General features: G+C 40.7%; 1 protein-coding gene across 5 annotated transcripts in view; it reads left to right on the top strand.

Annotated features, from left to right (window-relative positions):
- Positions 1-22032, top strand: part of Mgat4a (alpha-1,3-mannosyl-glycoprotein 4-beta-N-acetylglucosaminyltransferase A) — a 146566-nt gene that overhangs the window by 65426 nt on the left and 59108 nt on the right. For all 5 annotated transcript variants that reach the window (XM_045148103.1, XM_045148102.1, XM_045148101.1 and 2 more), the window contains exons 4-5: positions 3105-3245; positions 10595-10728. In XM_045148103.1, coding sequence (XP_045004038.1) covers positions 3105-3245; positions 10595-10728 — 275 coding nt within the window. The remainder of the gene's footprint in view (positions 1-3104; positions 3246-10594; positions 10729-22032) is intronic.

Below are 22032 nucleotides of genomic sequence, written 5' to 3'. Positions count from 1 at the left end.
CCTCCAGATGTGTGTGCCATCTTGTGTACATGTGTGATCTTGTATGTGTGCATCACCTGTGCATCTGGCTTAAGTGGATTCTGGGTACCTGAACCTGGGTCCTTAGGCTTTGCAGACATGCGCCTTAACTGCTAAGCCATCTCTCCAACCCTGTAGCTATTTTTTTTTAAAGTAGTATTTTAGGGTTGGAGAGATGGCTTAGGCGTTAAGGCGCATGCCTGTGAAGCCTAAGGACCAAGGTTCAATTCTCCAGGTCCCACATAAGTCAGATGCACATGGTGGCACATGTGTCTGGAGGTCTTTTGCAGTGGCTGGAGGCCCTGGCATGCCCATTTTCTATCTATCTGCCTCTTTCTATCTCTGTCTGTCGCTCTCAAATAAATAAATAAAAATAAACAACAACAAAAAGATTTTTTTTATGTGTGTGTGTATGTGTATAGATGTTCCAGGGTCTCTTGTGCCACTTTTTTTGTTTTATTTTTATTTATTTATTTATTTGAGAGCGACAGACAGAGAGAGAAAGAGTCAGAGAAAGAAAGAGAATGAGTGTGCCAGGGCCTCCAGCCACTGCAAATGAACTCCAGACATGTGCGCTCCCTTGTGCATCTAACATGGGTCCTGGGGAATCGAGCCCCGAACCGGGGCTCTTAGGCTTCACAGGCAAGCGCTTAACAGCTAAGCCATCTCTCCAGCCCTTGTGCCACTTTTTTTGTAGACTGCTTATGTGGATGGCTTTGGAATTGAGCTCTGGCCATCAGGCTCTGCAAGCTTTTAACTTTGCTAAATTTTATAGACAAAAATGGCATATTGTAACATATCTGTTTCTTTACTCATGAGACTAAATTTTATTTTCATGTATGATAATCACTTGTATTTTCTGTGTTTTTGGTCTTGTCATTTTTTAAAATTTTTTAAAAATTTTATTTATTTATTTGAGAGCGACAGACGGAGAGAAAGGCAGATAGAGAGAGAGAGAGAATGGGCACGCCAGGGCCTCCAGCCACTGCAAATGAACTGCAGACACGTGCGCCCCCTTGTGCATCTGGCTAACATGGGTCCTGGGGAATTGAGCCTTGAACTGGGGTCCTTAGGCCTCACAGGCAAGCGCTTAACCGCTAAGCCATCTTTCCAGCCCTTGTCATATTTTTAATGGAATTGAAGCTACAAGTTCTTACAGCTAACTTCTTGCTAAAAGGTTAAATCTTGCCTTAATGAAAATTTAAAACAATATTGCAGGTAAGATGGTTCGGTAAGTTAGAGTGCTTTCTGTGTAAGCATGAGGACCTGAGTTCAATTCCCAGTACTGTATAAAAAGCTAGGCATGGCTGTGCATTCCTGTAACCCATGCACTGAGGGAAACAAAGGCAGGAGGATCTCTAGGGTTCTTTGGTCAGAGGTCTAACCGAAAAACAGGGAGTTGCAGGTTTAATAAGAGACCTGTCTCAAAGCAGAAGACCTATAGAGGACCACTGTCATCCTCTGGCCTCTGCATGCATGTGCAAGGGCATGCATATTTACACCCACTACGTGCTTTGCCATACATGAGCACAGACACCCAAAATTACATAACTGATGTAAATTTATATTATATAACATACTTAATAATTCATGGGTTAGTCTAATTAAAGATGAAACTATTTGAGGATTATAATATATGATATATGTATATGGAATAGTCTCAAGTTGTATTACTTACGTTATTTCATTGAATTTTTCAGATATTTCTCTTCTTTAAAATTTTGATAAACTGTTAATGATAAAGAAACTGAACATTAGACAGGCATGGTGGGACATACCTATAATCCCAGAACATGGCTACATAGCAAGCTTGAGGCTAATCAGGGCTACATAGTAACACCCTCTCCAAAGATAAATAAGTAAAGTGAGTTAGTGGTGGCCTGAATACTATTACTACATTTTCATCAGTGGATAATGTATATAGGGACTGTTCAGTGGCTCTGAATTGTGCCCATTACAAAAGCGATCAGTTAGCCCTCCACCTTCTCATGGTAAACCTTTTTGCCTTCACCCAGCCTGTTCATCCATGACTTGGCAAGACTGTCCTTGCCATTTTAAATTGAGAGCTCCTTCACCAAAGTAGGAAATTAGGAAAGTTCTTTAATTGTAAGTCTTGTAAGTTTTCACTGATTTTTGATATATATTTTATTTATTTATTTACTAAGTAGAAACTTTGTATGGACACATCATTTCCCTGCTCCCTGCCCCCATTCCACTGAGGGTCCTCCACAGTGGGATTGCTGGTATTCCACTGAGGATACTAAAAACATACCAAAGCAGAAATCCTGAACCGGTTGAAAGCATAACACTAAAGTAGATTTAAAACACACCCACCATTGCTCATGGAACTTTGCTATTTCTTTTAGTTATAATTTAAAAATGTAAATATTGGGCTGGAGAGATGGCTTAGCGGTTAAGCGCTTGCCTGTGAAGCCTAAGGACCCCGGTTTGAGGCTCGGTTCCCCAGGTCCCACGTTAGCCAGATGCACAAGGGGGCGCATGCGTCTGGAGTTCGTTTGCAGAGGCTGGAAGCCCTGGCACGCCCATTCTCTCTCTCTCCCTCTATCTGTCTTTCTCTCTGTGTCTGTCACTCTCAAATAAATAAATTAATTAATTAAAAAATTATAAAAAAGTAAATATTTAATTAATTTATTTATTTGCAAGCAGAGAGAAACAGGGAGAGAGACAGAGCGAATGGGCACACCAGGGCCTCTAGCCACTGCAAACGAACTCCAGATGCACGCGCACTTTGTGCATCTGGCTTTACATGGGTACTGGGGAATCTAACCCATGTTGTTAGGCTTTTTAGGTAAGCACTCTTACCTGCTGAGCCATCTTTCAGCCCTTAAAATTATATTTATTTATTTATGAATGAGAGAGACAGACAGACAAAGAGGCAGACAGAATGAGTATAGGCATGCCTAGGGTCTCCTGACATTGCAAATGAACTCCAGATGCGTGCACCACTTTATGCGTCTGGCTATACCTGAGTACTGAGGAATTGAATCACTGCTATTTTTGTTTAAAAAACAAAATCAGCAGCTTCTCTAAGGAGCTCCTGTAGATTAATTCTGTTTCTGTTTCAGATAATACCCTAAAGCTACTAAAGGAATTAACGAGCAAAAAATCCCTTCAAGTGCCAAGTGTTTATTATCATTTGCCGCATCTATTGCAAAATGAGGGAAGTCTTCAACCTGCTGTGCAGATTGGCAGTGGAAGAACAGGAGGTATGTTTATTTTGTGATTTCTTAGTGTGGCTATACTCATCATCTGACTTGTGGCTTGACATCTTATATTGACCAACAGAAGGCTGGCAGGTCAAAGAATACAACTGTTTTCTTTCCTTTTTTTTTAATGTAAAAGAGAGAGAGAGAGAGAGAGAGCGAGAGAGAAGAGAGAGAGAGAGGAGAGAGAGGGAGGGAATTAGCATGCCAGGCCTCTGGCCACTATAGTCACACTGCAGACACACATGCCATCTTGGGCACATGTGCAACTTTGCATGCTTGCATCACTTTGGTGTCTGGCTTACACGGGACTTGGAGAGTTGAACATGGGTCCTTAGGTTTTGAAGGCAAGTGCCTTAACCACTAAGACATCTCTCCAGTCCTACACTTTTTAAAAAAATATGTGTATAGTAACTTGGGATGGATTTCAAACTACATGTTGAAAGGAGATGGGCATTTTTTCCATAGATCAGAATAAGATAAAGAAAAATCTAGTTCAGGGAGACAGATGTCTAAACCTTTGTGAATTTTCTTCTATAAAAGCTCATTTGTGGGCTGGAGAGATGGCTTAGTGGTAAAGCACTTGCCTGTGAAGCCTAAGGACCCCAGTTCCAGGTTTGATTCCCTAGGAACCACGTTAGCCAGATGAACAAGGGGTCACACGCATCTGGAGTTCATTTGCAGTGGCTGGAGGACCCGGTGCACCCTTTCTCTCTCTCTCTATCTCCCTCTCTCCCTCTCTCTCTCTCTCTCTCTCTCTCTCCCTCTCTCTTTCCCTCTCCCTCTCTGCCTCTTTCTCTGTCACTTTCAAATAAATAAATAAAAATAAACAAAAAAAGTTTATTTAGAAGCTCATTTGTGTGTGTGTGTGTGTGTGTGTGTGTGTGTGTGTGTGTGTGTGTGGCAGTCTTAGGATGTAGAGATGACTTCTCTTATTTGAGCATTCATAGCTCTTACAGGCATGTCCAGAAGCTTTTCTCATGTCTGCCTACTTTTTCTTTCAGAGATGGAAATAGATTTAGATTCCCTTTTGAACTTTTCTTTTCCTGCAGTAATCTTTTAGTTTGCTGTGTTTTCCCTCCCATTGCCCATCAGAGCTTGTATTCTCCTTACGCGCTCTGTTGGCTGCTGTTATATTTTTAGTTTTTCATTTTAATTTTTTGACTGTTTTTTTTTTCTTTTTCTTTTTTTTTAGATGTTAAAATGTAGAAGGCCTGGGAATGTAGCTCGATTTACAGAGTGTTTTTCCAGTGTAGCAGACAGCTTCAGGTTCACTGAGATGAACTTCCAGACCAGATACAGTTATGGAGAAAGGGATATTTATTGAAGCATATGGATCCAAGGGAAGTTTCATAATGGCAGAAGAAGCTGCCTACCTTCACAGAACCAAACAGAGAGAGAGAGAAGCACAAGCTTAAAAGTAAAAAGTCACACAGTACAGCACGCTTCAGGAACTCCAGCTAGCACACTTTGCATATCTTTAGATTTAAATCTCAAACCCACCACCACACCTTAAGATCTGCCCAGTGAAACCTCCTCCAGCCAGGTTGCTGCAGATGCAAACTACAAACAATAAAACACTGAATATATTGGGGGCAACTACCACATTCCGCCTCTAGCCCCCTATAGATTCATAACCATCACATGTAAGTTGCACTCAGAGGTCCTCCCAGTCTTGACCAATTTAAGATAGTAAGTTCTATAAAATCAAACAAGTTAAATACTTCCAACATATAAAGGCACAGAGTACATTTTCAACTGGTATAATGCATAGCAGAGAGACTAAAACAATGCAAACGCAACCACCATCAAACAAACATCAAACTTCTGCAGTTCACGTTCAGTATAACCAGAGACTGCCAGTCTCCAGATTTTCCAGTTCCGCCCCTCCACCTGGGTAGAGTAGCCAGGGAACACTTCCATCCTAGGCCAACAGTGCATTCTATGGTAGCCCTTGCATAGTCCTGGTATATCCAAAACATCTTCAGATCTTCATACAAATCATGGTCCACAGGCAAGCACTTAACCACTAAGCCATCTCTCCAGCCCTTCTCTGTCATTTCTTCTCAGCACTGTGTTGCCTTTTGAGTTATCCCAGTGGTCACCAACCATCTGTAAAGATAAGCTTCTCTAACCCCAAAGTGAAAGTAGCATTAATATATGATTATGAACATTTAAGAGCAGTGCTTACTGGGCAGTTTGGTGAGCATAATATATACATTTAACCAGACACCAACAGGCGTTATACCCCTAGGCTCATGACCTTCCCTGTCATAGGTTTTCAGTACCAGGCATGTATTCCCTCCTGTGGAGAGGCCTCCAATCCAATTAGAGAGCAGTTGGTTTCCCCTAAAGCAGACATGCCAACTATTGCAACTGTTGGCTCATTTGGCCTGGTTGGCCAGACTTAACACTTGCAGTGTCCACTGTTTATTAACATTTGTTTTTGTGTTGATGAAAAATCAAATACTAAAAGAAAACTTGAGTTGCACAAAAGTCCACTTAATACCATCCAAAGCACTCAGCAGTTTAGTTGTTGAATCATCACTGTGAATGGAAGAGGACAGCAGATAGATCTTCACGTATGTGTTCAAGTCAGCGTTCATGAGCACCTGCCACATGCCAGGTCCTGTGCCAGGTATTTAGACTTACACCATTCAGTATGGTTCTTAGTCATATATTACTTAGATAATTATTACCAGTAATGGTATAACTACAACCTGAATTAGTGATGTAAAGGATACATTGAGACTGTGTGAAAGAAGCATTGACCTAATTTGGGAGTGTCTGGAAGCCTCCATATGTATATATTTGACCTGAGAGCAGTAGAATATTCAATCAAGTGCCTTTAACCGCAGAGCCAGCTCTCTAGCACTAAAATGTGTATTTTATTGCTGAGCTTCTTATTGCTGCTGTTACATATTGCTACAAACTCAATGACTTAAGAGGACAGAAATTCATTTTTATAGTTTCAGAGGCAGAAGTCCTAAAATTCAACCGGGTGTACTTCTGGAAGCTCTAGGGGTTAATACATTCCCTTGCCTTTTCCAGCTTCTACAGTCCATCTACGTCCCTTTGTTTCCCTTCCTTCACCTTCAAAGTGTATTCTTCAAATTTCTCCCTGAATGGGCCTCTTGCTTCTGTTGTTAAGTCTCCTTCTCATACACTCACCTATTTGCTTACCTCTTATAAGGCCCCATCTTTACAAGATAATAATATTTCCATCTCAAGATGCTTAACCAAGCCATATCTGGAAAGCTCCTTTTGCTATGTAAGGAAGCATCTCCATGGATCCCAGGATTTATAGCCTGGATGTCTTTGGGAGGCCATTATTCTTTTTAGTACTATAATGGAAGGAACATGGAATATTCTAGAAAATAAGGTCACTATAATTGAAATGTGTAGAGTGAGAGGAAGCATAGAATCAGGTAAGGTTAGAATGTAAATCGAAGACAAAGAATTTGGCAGTTCTAGGTTTTGACTTTAGCATAAAAATTGTAGGAAGCCACTAGAGAGTTTCAAACAGGTCTTATTAAGGGTGATTTTTTTAAAAAGATATAAAATTTAGAAAGCTCACATTTGCTACAGTGGGAGGAAGAGTATCTGAAGGTGTAAGAAGAGGAGTGGCCTGTGAAGCATCAGATAAGCTGCTTTATACTGTAGTGGCATGTGCCTGTCTTCTGGCACTGGGAGCGATTACAGGTTGAAGGCCAGCTTGTCTCAACAACAACAAAACAAGCAAAAAAAAAAAAAAAAAAAAAAACAAGCAAGGTGTTTGTTTTCCATCTGAGATAGGGTGAACTTAGACCAGGTCACAGCAAAAATGGAGAGAAGATGGATTTTGAAGCTGTTGGGACTACATAGGAACACTTAAAAAGGAGACATGGGGCTGGAGAGATGTCTTAGCAGTTGCGGGCTTTACCTGTAAAGCCCAAGGATCCAGGCTTGATTCCCTAGGACCCACGTAAGCCAGATGCACAGGTGGTGCATGTGTCTGGAGTTCATTTGCAGTGGTGTGCCCATTCTCTCTCTTTTTAATTTTTATTTATTTGGCAGAGAGAAGGAGGGAGAGGGAGAGAATGGGCACACCAGGGCCTCCAGCCACTGCAAATGAAATCCAGATGTGTGTGCCCCCTTGTGCAGCTGGCTAATGTGGGTCCTGGGGAATCAAACCTGGATCCTTTGGCTTTGCTTTGGATGCCTTATCTGCTAAGCCATCCCTTCAGCCCCCATTCTCTCTCTTTATCTGCCACTTTCTCAAGTGAATAAATAAATAAAGAAGATATAGTGACTTAATTGCATTTGGGGCTGAGGTTGAGGGTTAAGTCAAGTATCTAGATGAGTAGCTAGATGCATGATGGGCACTGTTCCCTGAGATCCAGAACGGTAGAACATATTCTTCAGCATTGGCTTTCAAGAGAAGGTTTGACATGTTAAGTTTTGAGGGGAGTTTGAGATACTGTTGTGCAGTTGACTGTTGAATATTTACTCCGGGGCTCAGAGGAGAATCCAAATCAGGTTTAACTTTTAATGAGCTATTGCTTATTGCTGTTGAAGACCCGGTATGAATAAGATCACCTAGGGACCAGGCAGAGCCTTCAGACGTCTCTAGCAGTTCAGTTCAGTGAAGGACAAAGATGAAGCTAGGGAAAACAGGCAGAAGGTGTAACTAGGTTGCAGAAGAAAAAACATTGTGGCCAGGTGTGGTGGTGCATACCTTTAATCCCAGCACTCGGGAGGCAGAGATAGGAGGATTGCCAGGGAATTCCTGGTCAGCCTAGGCTAGAGTGATACCCCACCCGCCCCCCCCCCCACCAAAAGAAAGAAAAAAAACATTGTCATGGAAAACAAGGAAAGCCAAATTCTAAGAAAACATGATGGGTGAAAAAGTTTTTTATTTTATTATTGACTCAGTGTATGCGTGAAAATTTTTAGACTAACAATAATACTAAAAAAAAGGAATGTAATTTAGTTATAACAGAAGATATACTGAGTCATTGAAGATTGGGAAAGCTAAGTTAAAATTGTTCCTATTTTTTTCTTGATTTTTATGAGATAAGTAGGAGAATTTAAAACCTCCCAAGAAGGTAGAAGCCTGAAATAGCAACAGTCATTATCTCTGTCAAGATAGAAACATAATGAGGCATGGGGCTTCCAGTGGTCCAGTACATAACAAGCATAGTTCATACTTGGATTGGAAATATTAAACAGCTAATCAATGGAATAAAATATTAGTTCAGCCCTTAGACTTTATTTTGGTTTGGTTCTCTGTCTACTTTGCTTCTCCTTAAAATGATGATGTGGTCTTATTCTTCATTTAGCTGACATACTTCTGAGCCCTAACCCATTATGTGATTTTGTTAAACAAGAATAGGCTGGGTTATGCTGTGATACTTAAATTCCAAACCTCAGTAGTTTGCATAGCAAAGGCTTATTCATGTTTCTGTTGGGATCTGTTGGGAAGGATGGGGCTTTGGAGACACCCAAGGATCCAGGCAGACAGAGCAGTTACCATCTTAAATGTAACCTGCCAGAGGAAAATCTAACCTTCAAGAATTTCAGAGTACAGATATCACACCAGGTCTAGAGTACACATGTTGATGACTTAGACTATCACTAGTCAGCTCCCCTCACCCATCCCCAACCATAAACAGACCATGAAATACAACCCTATCATGGGCTCAGAAAGCAGAGGAAACTGCTTTTTTGTATGGGTACTCTTAAGTTTAAGTCAAAATTAGTACTTGGACTTTTTAATGCTTTTGTAGTCCTTGAATGTCCTTGGTTTAAACTAAATTACAGCTCCGGAACAGAGTAGTTGAGAAAAATGGTTTATTCTCTAACCATGCCATCTAAATGAACATAAAACAAAAAGCAGAACAGAAATACAGCATTTCTAGAATGTGGGAAGAAATAGAGAATTTGCATTACTACTTTATATTTGGGATCAGTGTATTTTGCTTTTTCCACAAACAAAGTCCCTAAGCCTCATAAGCTACCATTGCCTGGAAATGCTTCATATAATAGTTGTAACACTTAATCTCTATTGAAATTTTCTTTTCCTGTGATGTTGGAGTTTGAATCTGGAGCCTTTCTTATGCTTAAAGATCTATCACTGAGCTAAATCCCCAGCCCCCAAATATTTTTAGTTTAAATTCTGAGGTTAGATTAAAGTTAAAAGTTGTACTGATTACCCATGGTACACAGAGATATCTGTACTTGGTGAGGACTCCATGCCTTTAAGTATTTATATCATTTTTAAACCATCCTCCAGTGGTCAAAACCAGGAAATTAGTATAAACACTATACTTCAAATTAATCTTAGCTCTTACTCAAGATTTTGCCATGTTCACTATTTTTTTTGTTCCAGGGTCCAGTTTGAGATCCCATAGGTCATTAAATTGTCATGTTTTCTTAGTCTTTTCCAATCTGAGACAGTTTTGTCATACATGACCTTGGCATCTTAGTACTGATGGTTAATTTTTAGACCAGTTTTCCATTTCACTCTGTCCAATACTTCTTTACAGTTAGATTGAGGCTATGTAGTTTTTGGCAAGAAAGCTGAAGAAGTGATGCTGTACCCCTCTCAGTGTGTCTTAGACTTGAAGTTGGTATGTAAGACATTAATTTTAAAGATATGTTCCTGGACTGGAGAAATGGCTTAGTGGTGAAGGTGCTTGCCTGCAAAGCCAAAGGACCCAGGTTCAGTTCCTCATGACCCATGTACGCATGCATACCTCTGGGTTTCATTTGCAATTCACTCTCTCTCTCTGTCTGCCTCTTTCTTTCCTCTCTCTCTCAAATAAATACATAAAATTAAATAATTCTTAAGAATCAAAACTAAAGATATGTTCTTAACTTTTAGTTACATAATGAAACTTGTTTATGGCTATTTGCTTTTAGTGTGAGGTTTATGTATTATTTATTTGAGCACTAAAGAGGCAGGTAGGGAGGCAGAGAGAGGGAGGGAATGGATGTGCCAGGCCCTCTAGCCATTGCAAATGAATCCATTCTCATGCATCACCTTGTGCATCTGGTTTGCATAGGTACTGGGGAATTGAATCTGAGTCCTTAGCTTTCACAGGCAAGTGTCTCAACCACTAAGCCATCTCTAAGCCCCAATGTGAGCTTTAATCTCTTGTATTTATTACTTCATGTGAGTTACATATGATCAAGTGACAGAAAATAATTTCAGTATTATGGGTTTTCCCTTATATTCTTTATTTTTCTTTTTGAAATTGAATCTTTCAATTATTCCTATGGCTTTGGGATTATATACATTTGAAAGAGTAATTATTTTGTATTATTCTTCTACAATCTTTTAATATATTACTATATTAATTTTGTCTCAGTTTCAATAGTAATGGGAATTCCCACTGTGAAGAGAGAAGTTAGATCTTACCTCACAGAAACTCTTCATTCTCTTATTGATAACCTGTATCCTGAAGAGAAGTTGGACTGTGTGATAGTCATCTTCATAGGAGAGGTAATTATTGGTTATTTCTTTTATCATATACAGTTGGAGCCATGATTTATTATGTAAATATGCTTTTCTAAGCATTTTAAAACATGTGGTTGGTAAAGAAAGGATAGGTAATGTATGCCAACTCATAGTTAAATAGTTTAACTTGTTTTATTGACTTTAACTTCTCTACTCCAGGTACAAACCAGAAATGATAATCTGTGTGGTCAGCAGGATGATGTTATTTACCTATATCTTAAATAAAAAAATCCCCATTTGTAGCTCTGAATCCTGAATGTGGAGGTTCACACCTATGATCTTCAATAGTTCTCAAACCTAATTTAGCCCCCTGAAGGAAGTCTTATCACCTCTCTATTCTTCCTTCTCTGTACTTCCAAGACACTACCCATAATTATTTTTAGAAAAGCCAACAATCATGTGAGTGAGAAATATGTTCTTTATATTTTAGTCTTCTAAAGAGATGTAGAGAAAGGGGTTGGAGAGATGGATCAGCAGTTAAGGCATTCGCCTGCAAAGCCTAAGGACCCAAGTTCGATTCCACAGTACCCTTGTAAAGCCAGATGCACAAAGGGTTGCATGCATCTGGAGTTCATTTGTAGTGACTAGAACCCCTAGCATGCCCATTCTTTCTTTCTGTCTGTCTGTCTCTCTCTCTCTCTGCATGAAAATAAATAAAATAAAATAAAGATGGAAAGAAAAAAGGGTTGGAGAGCTGGCTCAGCTAGGTGCTTGCCTACATAGCCTGATGACCTGGGTTTGATTCCCTAGTACCCATGTCAAGCCAAATGCACAAAGAGATGCATGCATCTGGAATCTTTTGCAGAAACTGGAGGCCTTGGCACACTCATTTTCTCTCTTTCTGTCTGCTTGTAAATAAATAAATAATATAGAGAAAGAATAAATCTTGAGAAAATTTTTCTGAAATCACAGGGAACAAGCCCTCAAAAATACTTTTTTACATATTGTGCTGAATTTCAGGGTGGGCAAAGGCTGGATGTGTGACTCAGTGGTAGAGCAGTTTTGTAGCTTCTGTGATGTCCTAGTTTAATCCTTAGCACCTATCACTGTCCCCAGAAGTGGTAAAAGATTAGGACAGTTTTAGTTTTGATCCTCTGAATCCTACCTTTTCAGAGTTCCTTCTCTTCTTTTAAATGAAATGGTTTTAATTTAAAAGTAAACCACATGTGGGCTGGAGAGATGGCTTAGCGGTTAAGCGCTTGCCTGTGAAGCCTAAGGACCCCGGTTCAAGGCTCGATTCCCCAGGACCCACGTTAGCCAGATGCACAAGGGGGCGCACGCATCTGGAGTTCGTTTGCAGTGGCTGGAGGCCCTGGCGCGCCCATTCTCTCTCTCTCTCTCTCTCTCTCTCTCTCTCTCTCTGTCGCTCTCAACTAAGTAAATAAAAAATGAACAAAAAAAATTAAAAAAAAAAAAAAGTAAACCACATGTGTTCTGCTCAGGTCAGTCATAGAAACATGTCCTGAGTCTATCCTGTTATTCCTCCATGCACATGGAACCACTGGGTTTTTTTTAATATATCTGAAGTAATTTGCCTGTGGCATATGGACATGTGTATGACTGGATCTTCTATACATTATAGCTCTGTAAAGATTTTTGTTCTTGCAAAAATAATTAAAGAAGCCGGGAGTGGTGGCACACGCCTTTTATCCCAGCACTCAGGAAACAGAGGTAGGAGGATTGCTGTGAGTTCAAGGGCACTCTGAGACTCCATAGTGAATTCCAGGTCAGCCTGGGCTAGAGTGAGACCCTGCCTCAGAAAAAAAAAAAAAAAAAAAAGATTAAAGGTTCTACCCTCATTTTTGGTGTCTATAAAATATTTTGTGGTATAATCCATATTATTTCTGATTGATAAGTTGTTTCTGAGCTTTGAAAAAATTTGTCTGTTTTTATGTATTTATTTATTTATGTGAAAGTGACACAGAGAGAGAAAGAGGCAGAGGGAGAGAGAGAGAGTGAATATGAATGGGTGCGCCAGGGCCTTTAGCCACTGCAAACGAACTCCAGATGTGTGTGCCCCCTTGTGCATCTGGCTAACGTGGGTCCTGGGGAATCAAGCCTTGAACCGGGATCCTTAGGCTTCACAGGCAAGTGCTTAACCGCTAAGCCATCTCTCCAGCCCTTGTTTCTGAGTCTTTGCACTTAATCGGCAACACTGTATTAAATATTTTTGTAAATAAAGTGTTGTACATTTATATGGTTACTGACTTAGCACTGATTTCTAAATATGGAATTGCTGGCTCAGAGTCCAAACATTAAAATATTCATACATGGATTTGCAATGCATGCGTTAGCAAAAGCTGAGTCAGTTCCACCCTCTTCTAACAGTCTGTGAAAGAGCTCATTTCTCTTTTCTAGGTAATTTGATTTTTTTTGCCAGTTTGATGGGGGGAAAAAATGATGCTTTACTCTTGTTTAATCTGAATTCCTTTATTATGTGGGATTAAAATGTTGCTGTATGTGTTTTTGACCATTTGCATTTATAATTATTTTACTTAACTATTTCTGTGTGTGTGCATGTGTACATGTGCACACAAGAATCTCTTGCTAGTGAAAATGAATACCAGATTCTTATGTCACTTTTTGCATCTATCTTTAAATGGTTGCTGGGCGTTGAACTCTGGCTTGCAGCTTTATAAGGAAGTATCTTTAACTGTTGAACCATCTTCTCAGCCTCTATATTTATTTATTTATTTATTTATTTATTTATTTATTTATTTATTTTTGAGGTAGGGTCTCACTCTAGCTCAGGCTGACCTGGAATTTACTACAGTCTCAGGGTGGCTTCGAACTCATGGTGATCCTCCTATCTCTGCCTCCCGAGTGTTGGGATTAAAGGCGTGCACTACCATGCCCAGCTCCCTATAATTATTTTTTGTAACCTCTGCCTATTTTTTTAGCTTTATGCTTTTATGATTTGATTTTTAGATTTATACTTTGAAATATTTTGTCTGGTTATTTGTATTAACTTTATGATTGTCCTTTTGTCTTTTATGGAAGTTTTACTTTTAAAAAAATTGTGCTGTGTGTGTGTGTGTGTGTGTGTGTGTGTGTGTGTGTGTGTGTATAGGTCCTATGTGTGGAGGCCAGAGGAGGATGTCCAGTATCTTTCTCTATTGCTTATCTGCATGTTTTATAGAGATGGAGTGTCTCTCTGAATCCAGAACTCCAGTGATTCTCTGATCTCTGTTACCCACAGGACTGGGGTTATAGGCATGCATGGACCATGCCCAGCTATTATGTGCATGCTAATGCTAATGAATTGAACTCAGGAAGATTTAGGCTCTCATGCTTGCATGACAAGCACTTAACCACAGAGTCATCTCCCCAGTCCTGAAGTTTTACATTTTAAGTAATCGTATTCATTGGACATGCTTGTATGCCTATAACAATGGGTGCCACTTTGTAGAAAGCAACTTGGCAAAAGCTATTCATAGTTAAAGTACTCTTAGACCCAATATTCTGCTTCTAAAAACTGATCCAGTAGAAACATTTCCAAGTACAGAAATTTATTTAAGCACAGGGATGAGAGGAAGGTTCAGCAGGTAAGAGTGCTTGCTACACAAACATGAGATTTATCCCTAGCACCTGTGTAAAAATCTGGGCATGACTATGCATGTATCTTATAATCTTAGTACTGAGGAAGGGAAGGAAACAGACAAAGGACTGTTGAGGCCCATTGAAAAACCAGGAACTCCAGTGTGGTGGCTTAGTTAGGTATTTCCCATAAACTCATGTGTTTTGAATGCTTGATCCCCAGCTGATGGTAATTTGGGAGGTGGAACCTTGCTGGAGGAAGTGTGTTGTCAGGGGCTGGCTTATGGGTGTTATAGCCAGCTGCCCCTTGTCAGAACTTGGCTCAATCTTCTCCACTTGATATTAGCAAGGAGGTGATGTCCAGCCTCTGCTCCACCATTTTTCCCCTGTCATCATGGTGCTTTCAGAAGGTAACTGCAGGCCGGGTGTGGTGGTGCACGTCTTGAATCCCAGAACTTGGGAGGCAGTAGGAGGATCGCCATCAGTTCGAGGCCATCCTGAGACTACATAGTTAGGTCAGCCTGAGCCAGAGTGAGACCCTACCTCGAAACACCCTCCCCCCCCAAAAAGTAACTGCAACATCCAGGTTCATTGAGAGATCCTGACTCAAGGAAATAAGACAGAAGAGTGATATAAAAGGATATCCATGGGCTGGAGAGGTGGATTAGTGGTTAAGGCGCTTGCCTACAAAGCCAAAGGACCCAGGTTTAATTTCCCAAATCCCACATAAGCCAGATGCACAAAGTGGTGCATGCATCTGGAGCTTGTTTGCAGTGGCTGAAGGCCCTGTCATGCCCACCCGCCCTCAAGTAAATAAATAAAAATAAAAATAAATGATATCCGATGTCCTCCTGTGACCTCCACACATATGCACACTGGGCATGCTCATTTGTATGTGTATGTGGGCATACACATGCATACAACACACACTACATAACACACACACACACACACACACACACACACACACATACCACTTGAGTTTTATATACTACCACCAAGCAGAACAAGCAGGGTGCAAGGCTAGATTTGGGGTGGATTAGAGATGAGGTGAGTTTTTGAGGTAAGGTTAGGCAACATGTGGCTCAGCACTGATAGGCTGTGTTGTAAGGACTGGATGCTGAGCATTTGGAAAGAATGAAGACCTTAGAGAGCATGTTCTTGATATCCCAGTCTGCATTGTTGTGGTTTGACTAGAGATGCTCCAGAGCCCGCGCTTAGTTTTTAAGTTCCTAATGAGAGAACCCGAGTTTAGATTTTACAGTGATGTGAGCAATTTACCATGTTAACAGAGCAACCACAGTCTCAGGAAAACTGAGTTATAAAATTTCCTGCTTCTTATTTTCTATGCACTGTGAAGTTTTATTTTTATTCAGTCTTTTTTTCAGTTCCTTTTAATAATCATAACACATTCAACTTTGTGTTCTACAGTAAGGATGTGTGAGGCCTTAATGCCTACTTTATATTCTTTATTCAGTTGGTGTTAACAGTGCTAGTTGCCTATGGGTAAGAATTTACAAAGCAGGTAAATTTATAAATGACTACAGTAGCTGAAGATGGAGTTGATTAGATAACTTTGGCATTTTTAGTTTTATTATTTTCTCTTATATATCTTAATACAGCAGGAACCATTATTTCCTGTGTATTTTAACTTTTAGGAAGCTAAAATCCATGTTATGAAAGTTGTCTGTGGGGTGTGTTTTATGCCAAGTTTGTTGCTGCAGCCACATTGTTCCCTCTCCTCTGCTTCCCAGTGTTCTGGACTAATCTTGTATTTCCCTTGCCCTAGCCCTGGAGTCAGACACCTTTCTAAGACCTGCTTCTTTGTATTCAAGATTGGATCAGACTCTGGTGGTTTGAATATAAAATGGCCCCCATAAGCCCATGTGCTTGAATACTTATTCCCAGGCGGTAGCACTGTTCTAGGAAGTTGTAGAATTTTTGAGAGGAATCTTGCTAGAGGAAGTGTCATGAAGGGATGAGGGTGAGTTGAGGTGTAACAATCCTACCTGCTTGCTGTTTTCTCTTTGGTTTCTCCCTGCTAATACAATGCCAGCTTCCTGCACCTTGGAACTGTAAGCCACAATAACCCCTTTCCCAAGTTGTTTCTGGTTAGATGTCTTGTCCCAGCAATGATAAAGTAACTAATAACAATCTGTAAGGATGCTCACTGCTCTTAAAAGATCATTGTTTCTGACCCTTCCGGTGGAGATATGCCCCACTTTTATACATTTGTGGTCTTTTATCTGTATATCAAATCATCATGAATTTATAATAATACTTCTAATTCTAGTTTCACAAGGCCTGCTCTAGCCTTCACTCATTCCTTAATTTTTTTTTATAAATTTTTTATTTATTTATTTGAGAGCGACAGACACAGAGAGAAAGACAGATGGGAGAGAGAGAGAATGGGTGCTCCAGGGCTTCCAGCCTCTGCAAACGAACTCCAGATGCGTGCGCCCCCTTGTGCATCTGGCTAACGTGGGACCTGGGGAACCGAGCCTCGAACCGGGGTCCTTAGGCTTCACAGGCAAGCGCTTAACCACTAAGCCATCTCTCCAGCCCTCATTCCTTAATTTTAAAACTCTTCTCCAAAGTGAGAAACCCAACAGTCATGATTCACAGTGGTTCTTACTGGTCCTCACTGATAATTGTGTGGTTTCCAGGAGGAAAAGTAGAAAATCCTGTCAGTTCTTTTCACCAACCCAACTATTTTTAAAACAAAAAAATGTTTGTTTATTTTCAAGGGCCAGACGGAAAGAGAAAGAATATATATGAATGGGTGTCTAGGGCCTCCTGCCACTGCAAACAAACTCCAGACACATGCCCTACTTGGTACATCTGGCTTTATGTGGGTACATGACGTCAGGCTTTGCAAGCAAGGGCTTTTTAACCATCCTCCAGGCTTACCCAAACTCTACTCTAATGGTTCAGTCATTCCTAGTTAGATACTGCATCATGCTTTCAGTCAGGTTTTAGTTTCCTAGACGGTTTTGAACTTTTGCTACCCTGGGCACCTGAGGTGTGCACCAACCTCAGAGTCAGTGGCCCTCACTGTAATGCTTTCTGAAGCCCTCATAATTACCCATTTGTATTTTGGGCATTACTTTATTATATTTTTTAAAACTTTTTGTTGGCAACTTCCAGAATTATAGACAATATACTATGATCATAATACTCTCTCAGCACTTGTCCTCTCCCCCTTCCAAAGCTCTCTTCCACTGAATCTTTTTAACTAGTTTCTCTTCTATTTTGATGTCATCATCCCCCCCCCCCACCCTTCTGTTATGCAAGTCTTGTGTGTAGGTAGTGTCAGCCGTTGTGAGGTCCAAAATATCAAGGCCACTTTGTATCTGGAAGACAGTATTGTAAGCACTCTTCTCCTTTCCTTTGGCTCTTGTATTCTTTCCACCACCTCTTCTGTAATGGTTCCTGAGCTTTGGACGGTGTGATAGAGATGTCTCACTTAGTCAGGCATGGTGGCACACACCTTTAATCCTAGCACTTAGAAGGCAGAGGTAGGAGGATCACTGTGAGTTTGAGGCCACTCTGAGACTATATAGTGAATTCCAGATCATCCTGGACTAGAGTGAAACCCTACCTCAAAACACTTTAAAAAAAAAAAAGGTGTCTCACTTAGAACTAAACACCCCAGTGTTGCTTCTTAGCACTTTGGCCATTTTTCAATCACCTCAGTGGTACAAAGAGAAAGTGCTCTAGCAAAAAGTGAGAGTAGAGTAGCATTAATGTATAGCATAAACATTAAGTATTTGGTGCTCATAATAATACCATTTAACCAGACAACAGTACTTAGTACTTTCCCCGTTAGGGCTATGAGCTCCTCAGCCATAGGCTTTTGGTTAAGTTTTTAGTACTAGGCATGGATTCCTCCTGTGGAACATGCCTCAGATTCAATCAGAGAGTAATTAGTTTCCCCCCAAACAGACATGCCACCTTACACCAGTTGGTACATTTAGCTTCCTGGCCAGCCATCCAGCTTGCAGGGTCCACTGTTGATTAACATGATGGATGCCTTTTCTCCTCCCAAAGGCTTCATGCTGGATAGTGCTTTCCAGCATCCTAACAGCTAGTTAATAGGGAGGAGGCATCTAGCTCAGTTCCAGCTTATATTTCTCAGCGCTGGTCATTATTTTTAAAAAATGGTCAGGCATGGTGGCACATGTCTTTAGCCATAGCACTTGGGAGGATTGCTGTTGAGTTCTAGGTCAGCCTGGGCTAGAGTAAGACCCTACCTTGAAGGAAAAAAAAAAAAAGATTGATTACTTTAAAATTTTCTTTTAAGCTGGGCGTGGTGCTGCATACCTTTAATCCCAGCACTTGGAGGCAGAGGTAGGAGGTTTGCCACGAGTTCAAGGCTACCCTGAGACTGCGTAGTGAATTCCAAGTCAGCCTGAGCTAGAGTGAGACCCTACCTCGAAAAACCAAAAAAAGAAGAAAAAATCCATTACAGAATGAAGCCCCTAAATTTGAGTTCCAATATTGCACAAGATTCTCTCTAATCATTGGTTCAGTTTTTTTTTTTTGGAAAAAAAAAAGTTCTTGTTACACAGTGCAGTAGTGCTACAGAGTTTGTTCTGCTAATTAATGTCCTCGTTCCATTCTCCTAGCTCCAGCCCCCCTTTTTTTTCTTCCCATTTCCTTCCCTGAGACCTTTTAGTCTTTTAGCTCTAGCTAGCTGGCTGGCAAATGAAGTAGAAAAATATTTCGTGACTATCACTTCTACATTTTCTTTCTTTTTTTAAAAATATTTATTTATTTGGGTGGGGGGAGAGATAGAGAACGAATGAATGAATATGGGTACACCAGAACTTCTTGCCACTTTGTGCATCTGGTTTTATGAGGGTGGCTGGGGAATTGAACTTTGAGACAAGAGGCTTTGCAAGCAAGTAGCTTTAACTGCTGAGCCATCTCCCCAGTGCCAGTTTGTGTATCTGGCATGTGGGTACCGAGGAATCAAGGCTGGGCTGGCAGGTTTTGTAAGTAAGCGTCCTTTACTGCTGAGCCATCTCCCAGTCCATCATCTCTCTATTTTCTGTTGCATTAATTTCTGTACTGAGCTTGATTATTTCTCCTGCTATCTACTTTTAGTTTTGTTCTAATGGTAAATCCATGCATTGCTGGCGGGAAAGCCATTTCCTTTTGTAATATAGGCAATTTAAAGCTACAGATTTCCCTCCTTGCACCACCTTGGGCCTAACCTGTAAGTTAGAGGCATGACATGTTTAATTTTTATTCAGCTCAGAACACAGCTAACTCCTCTGTAGTTTCTTCTTCATTCATGGATTATTTTGAAAAGTGTTTTTATGTTTATATCTCCTTGAGAATTTCTTAACTTCCTGTTGTTGTTGATAGCCAGTTCAACTCTATAGCAGAGCACGTAGTTTGTATGTTCTCTGTCCTTTGTATGATTTTAGTCCTTTAGTACTTGTTTATGGCCCAGTGTGTAGTCTACTCGGGATAGTGCTTTTGATGTGCTTACAGAGCATGGATTCTTCTATCAGGTGGCATGTTTTTACACAGACGCTTATTAAGTCGATTGATAGTATTACCAGAGTTTAGGGCACAAGCCTCAGCTTCAGGGTTCCAATGGATTAACCTCAGCTAACCCCTCCAGGGAGCAGTGGTGAGGGCAGAGGAAGGAACTTTATCAGTGTGTCCATGTTAAAGGGGTTCAAGGAGCTGGCTGATTTTTGTAGCCAAGGAAAGGAAAGCAGAGGAAGGAGGTGGGATTTATACAGCTGACAGAGCACATCAAGCCCATGGTCTGACAGATCAGTGTCTTAGTTCTGGTTCTGCAAGGTGTTCCAGAGACATTGTCATCACTGACACACTGGTTCTTGTGAGGTGATTAATCCTGCTCTGGGTGGCAGCCTGATCATCAGAGGTAATTGTCTTCCATTGGGGCTTAATCTATCCTGAGAGCTTGTTATTGTTTTGGGGTAATTTTGGTTCCTTATCAAAAAGATGTTTATTGAAGGCTGGGTATGGTGGCACATGCCTTTAGTCCCAGCACTCGTGAAGCAGAGGTAGTTGTTAGTTCAAGGCTAGTCTGAGTGTACATAGTGAATTCCAGGTCAGCCTGGGCTAGAGCAAGACCCTACCTTGAAAAACCAAAAAAAAAAAAAAAAGAAATGTTTATTGATCAGTTAGTTCCTTTGCTCCTAGAATCCAGAGTAACTGCTAAGAAATTGACTCCAGAGGGAAAACAGCCAGAGCAGAGCAGAGTGGAGTTAGGCCAGTGACTGCCATCTCTCTCAATGTGCTGATTGGTTTTCCATCGCTTCTGCTCTTGATTTTTTTTTCCTAGGAAAATTTTAGTAGCACTATTTGTTCCTTGGTTTATGATCATTATTGATAACTAACACGAGACTTTTAGTGAAGTATGGGGTCAATTTGAAGAAAGACACTAACTACCAAACAACAGTAGTAGCTTCCCCTCCCCACCCTAGGGCCTTATAGACCCCTCAACTCTCAATGTCTCCACCAGCTGGCAACCAAGGCTTCAGCAGTAAGCCCCTTGAAGGGTTTCTTCTTCTTCTTTTTTTCTTTTTTAATTATTTTGGTTATCTGAGGTAGAGTCTAGCTCAGGCTGACCTGAAATTTACTGTGTAGTCTCAAGGTGGCCTTGAACTCACGGCAATCCTCCCAAGCGCTGGGACTAATGGTGTGCGCCACCACACCCAGCATGGTTTTTCAGTATGTGGTCTTAGGGTGTCCTTGAATTCATGGTGACTCTCCTACCTTTGCCTCCCAAGTGCTGGGATAAACACATGTGTCACTATGCCTGGCTCTTTTTATTTTAAAGTAGACTAAATTTTATTTTATTTTAATTTATTTTTATTAGTTATGAACATACTTAGTTTGTAAACACCACATGTTGGTATTATCCTTTCCCTTCTCCCTGCCCCTTTTCCTAAGGGGCCCTCCTTGTTGGGCATGCAGGTCAACCCCATGGGGATTATGGGTCATGCAGTATGGGGCAACAGTCAGTTATGGGGGAGAGACAATGTTTGTGCAAAATATCCCAACTTGTGGCTCTAACAATCCTTCCATCTCCTCTGCTATAGAATTTCCTGAGCAATGTTAGGTGCGTTTTAAGTGTACTTCAGTAATGGGCTCTTATGAGCCTCCAGATCTCTGCTTTGGTAGGAGTTATGTATCCTCAGTGTCTGTCTCCTTCACCCTTGTGCTGATTTCAGGTTCCCTGAGAAAGCAGCACTCTTGCTCATTTCCCTTGTTCCTCTGTGGTTTCAGCTGGGGCTGTGGTGAAGTGCACTGGTCGTTTATCTCCTCAGGTCTTGCTCCCATCTGAAAAAGAAAAGCGGGTTCTCCAGCAGAGAGTGAAGTCAGCACAGGTTAATTGGGATAAGCATTATTAATTTAGAGAGAATTTAATGGGTCTGCTCTTGATTTTTAAATTATAGATTACCATACTGGTGTATCAGTAGTATTTTTGCCTATAATTTGCCAGCAGCTAGATACTTAATTTTTTAAAAAAGGTATTTACTTGAGGGAAAGATAGGTTAGGCACGCCAGGACCTTCAGTCACTGCAAATGAATTCCAGATGCATATTCTACCTTGTGCATCTGCCTTTCCTAGAGAATCGAACCTAGGTCCTTTGCCATTGCAGGCAAGCGCCTTAACCAGTAAGTCATGTCTCCAGCCCAGCAGTTGGATTTTTAAGATATTTGTATGTATGATTTATAATATGATTATTGAGAAAATTATAT

The sequence above is a fragment of the Jaculus jaculus genome, chromosome 4 (genome assembly GCF_020740685.1).
Source record: "Jaculus jaculus isolate mJacJac1 chromosome 4, mJacJac1.mat.Y.cur, whole genome shotgun sequence".
NCBI lineage: Eukaryota > Metazoa > Chordata > Mammalia > Rodentia > Dipodidae > Jaculus > Jaculus jaculus.
The sequence above is the reverse complement of the archived record's forward strand: the minus strand, read 5'-3'. Positions and strand labels throughout refer to the sequence as shown.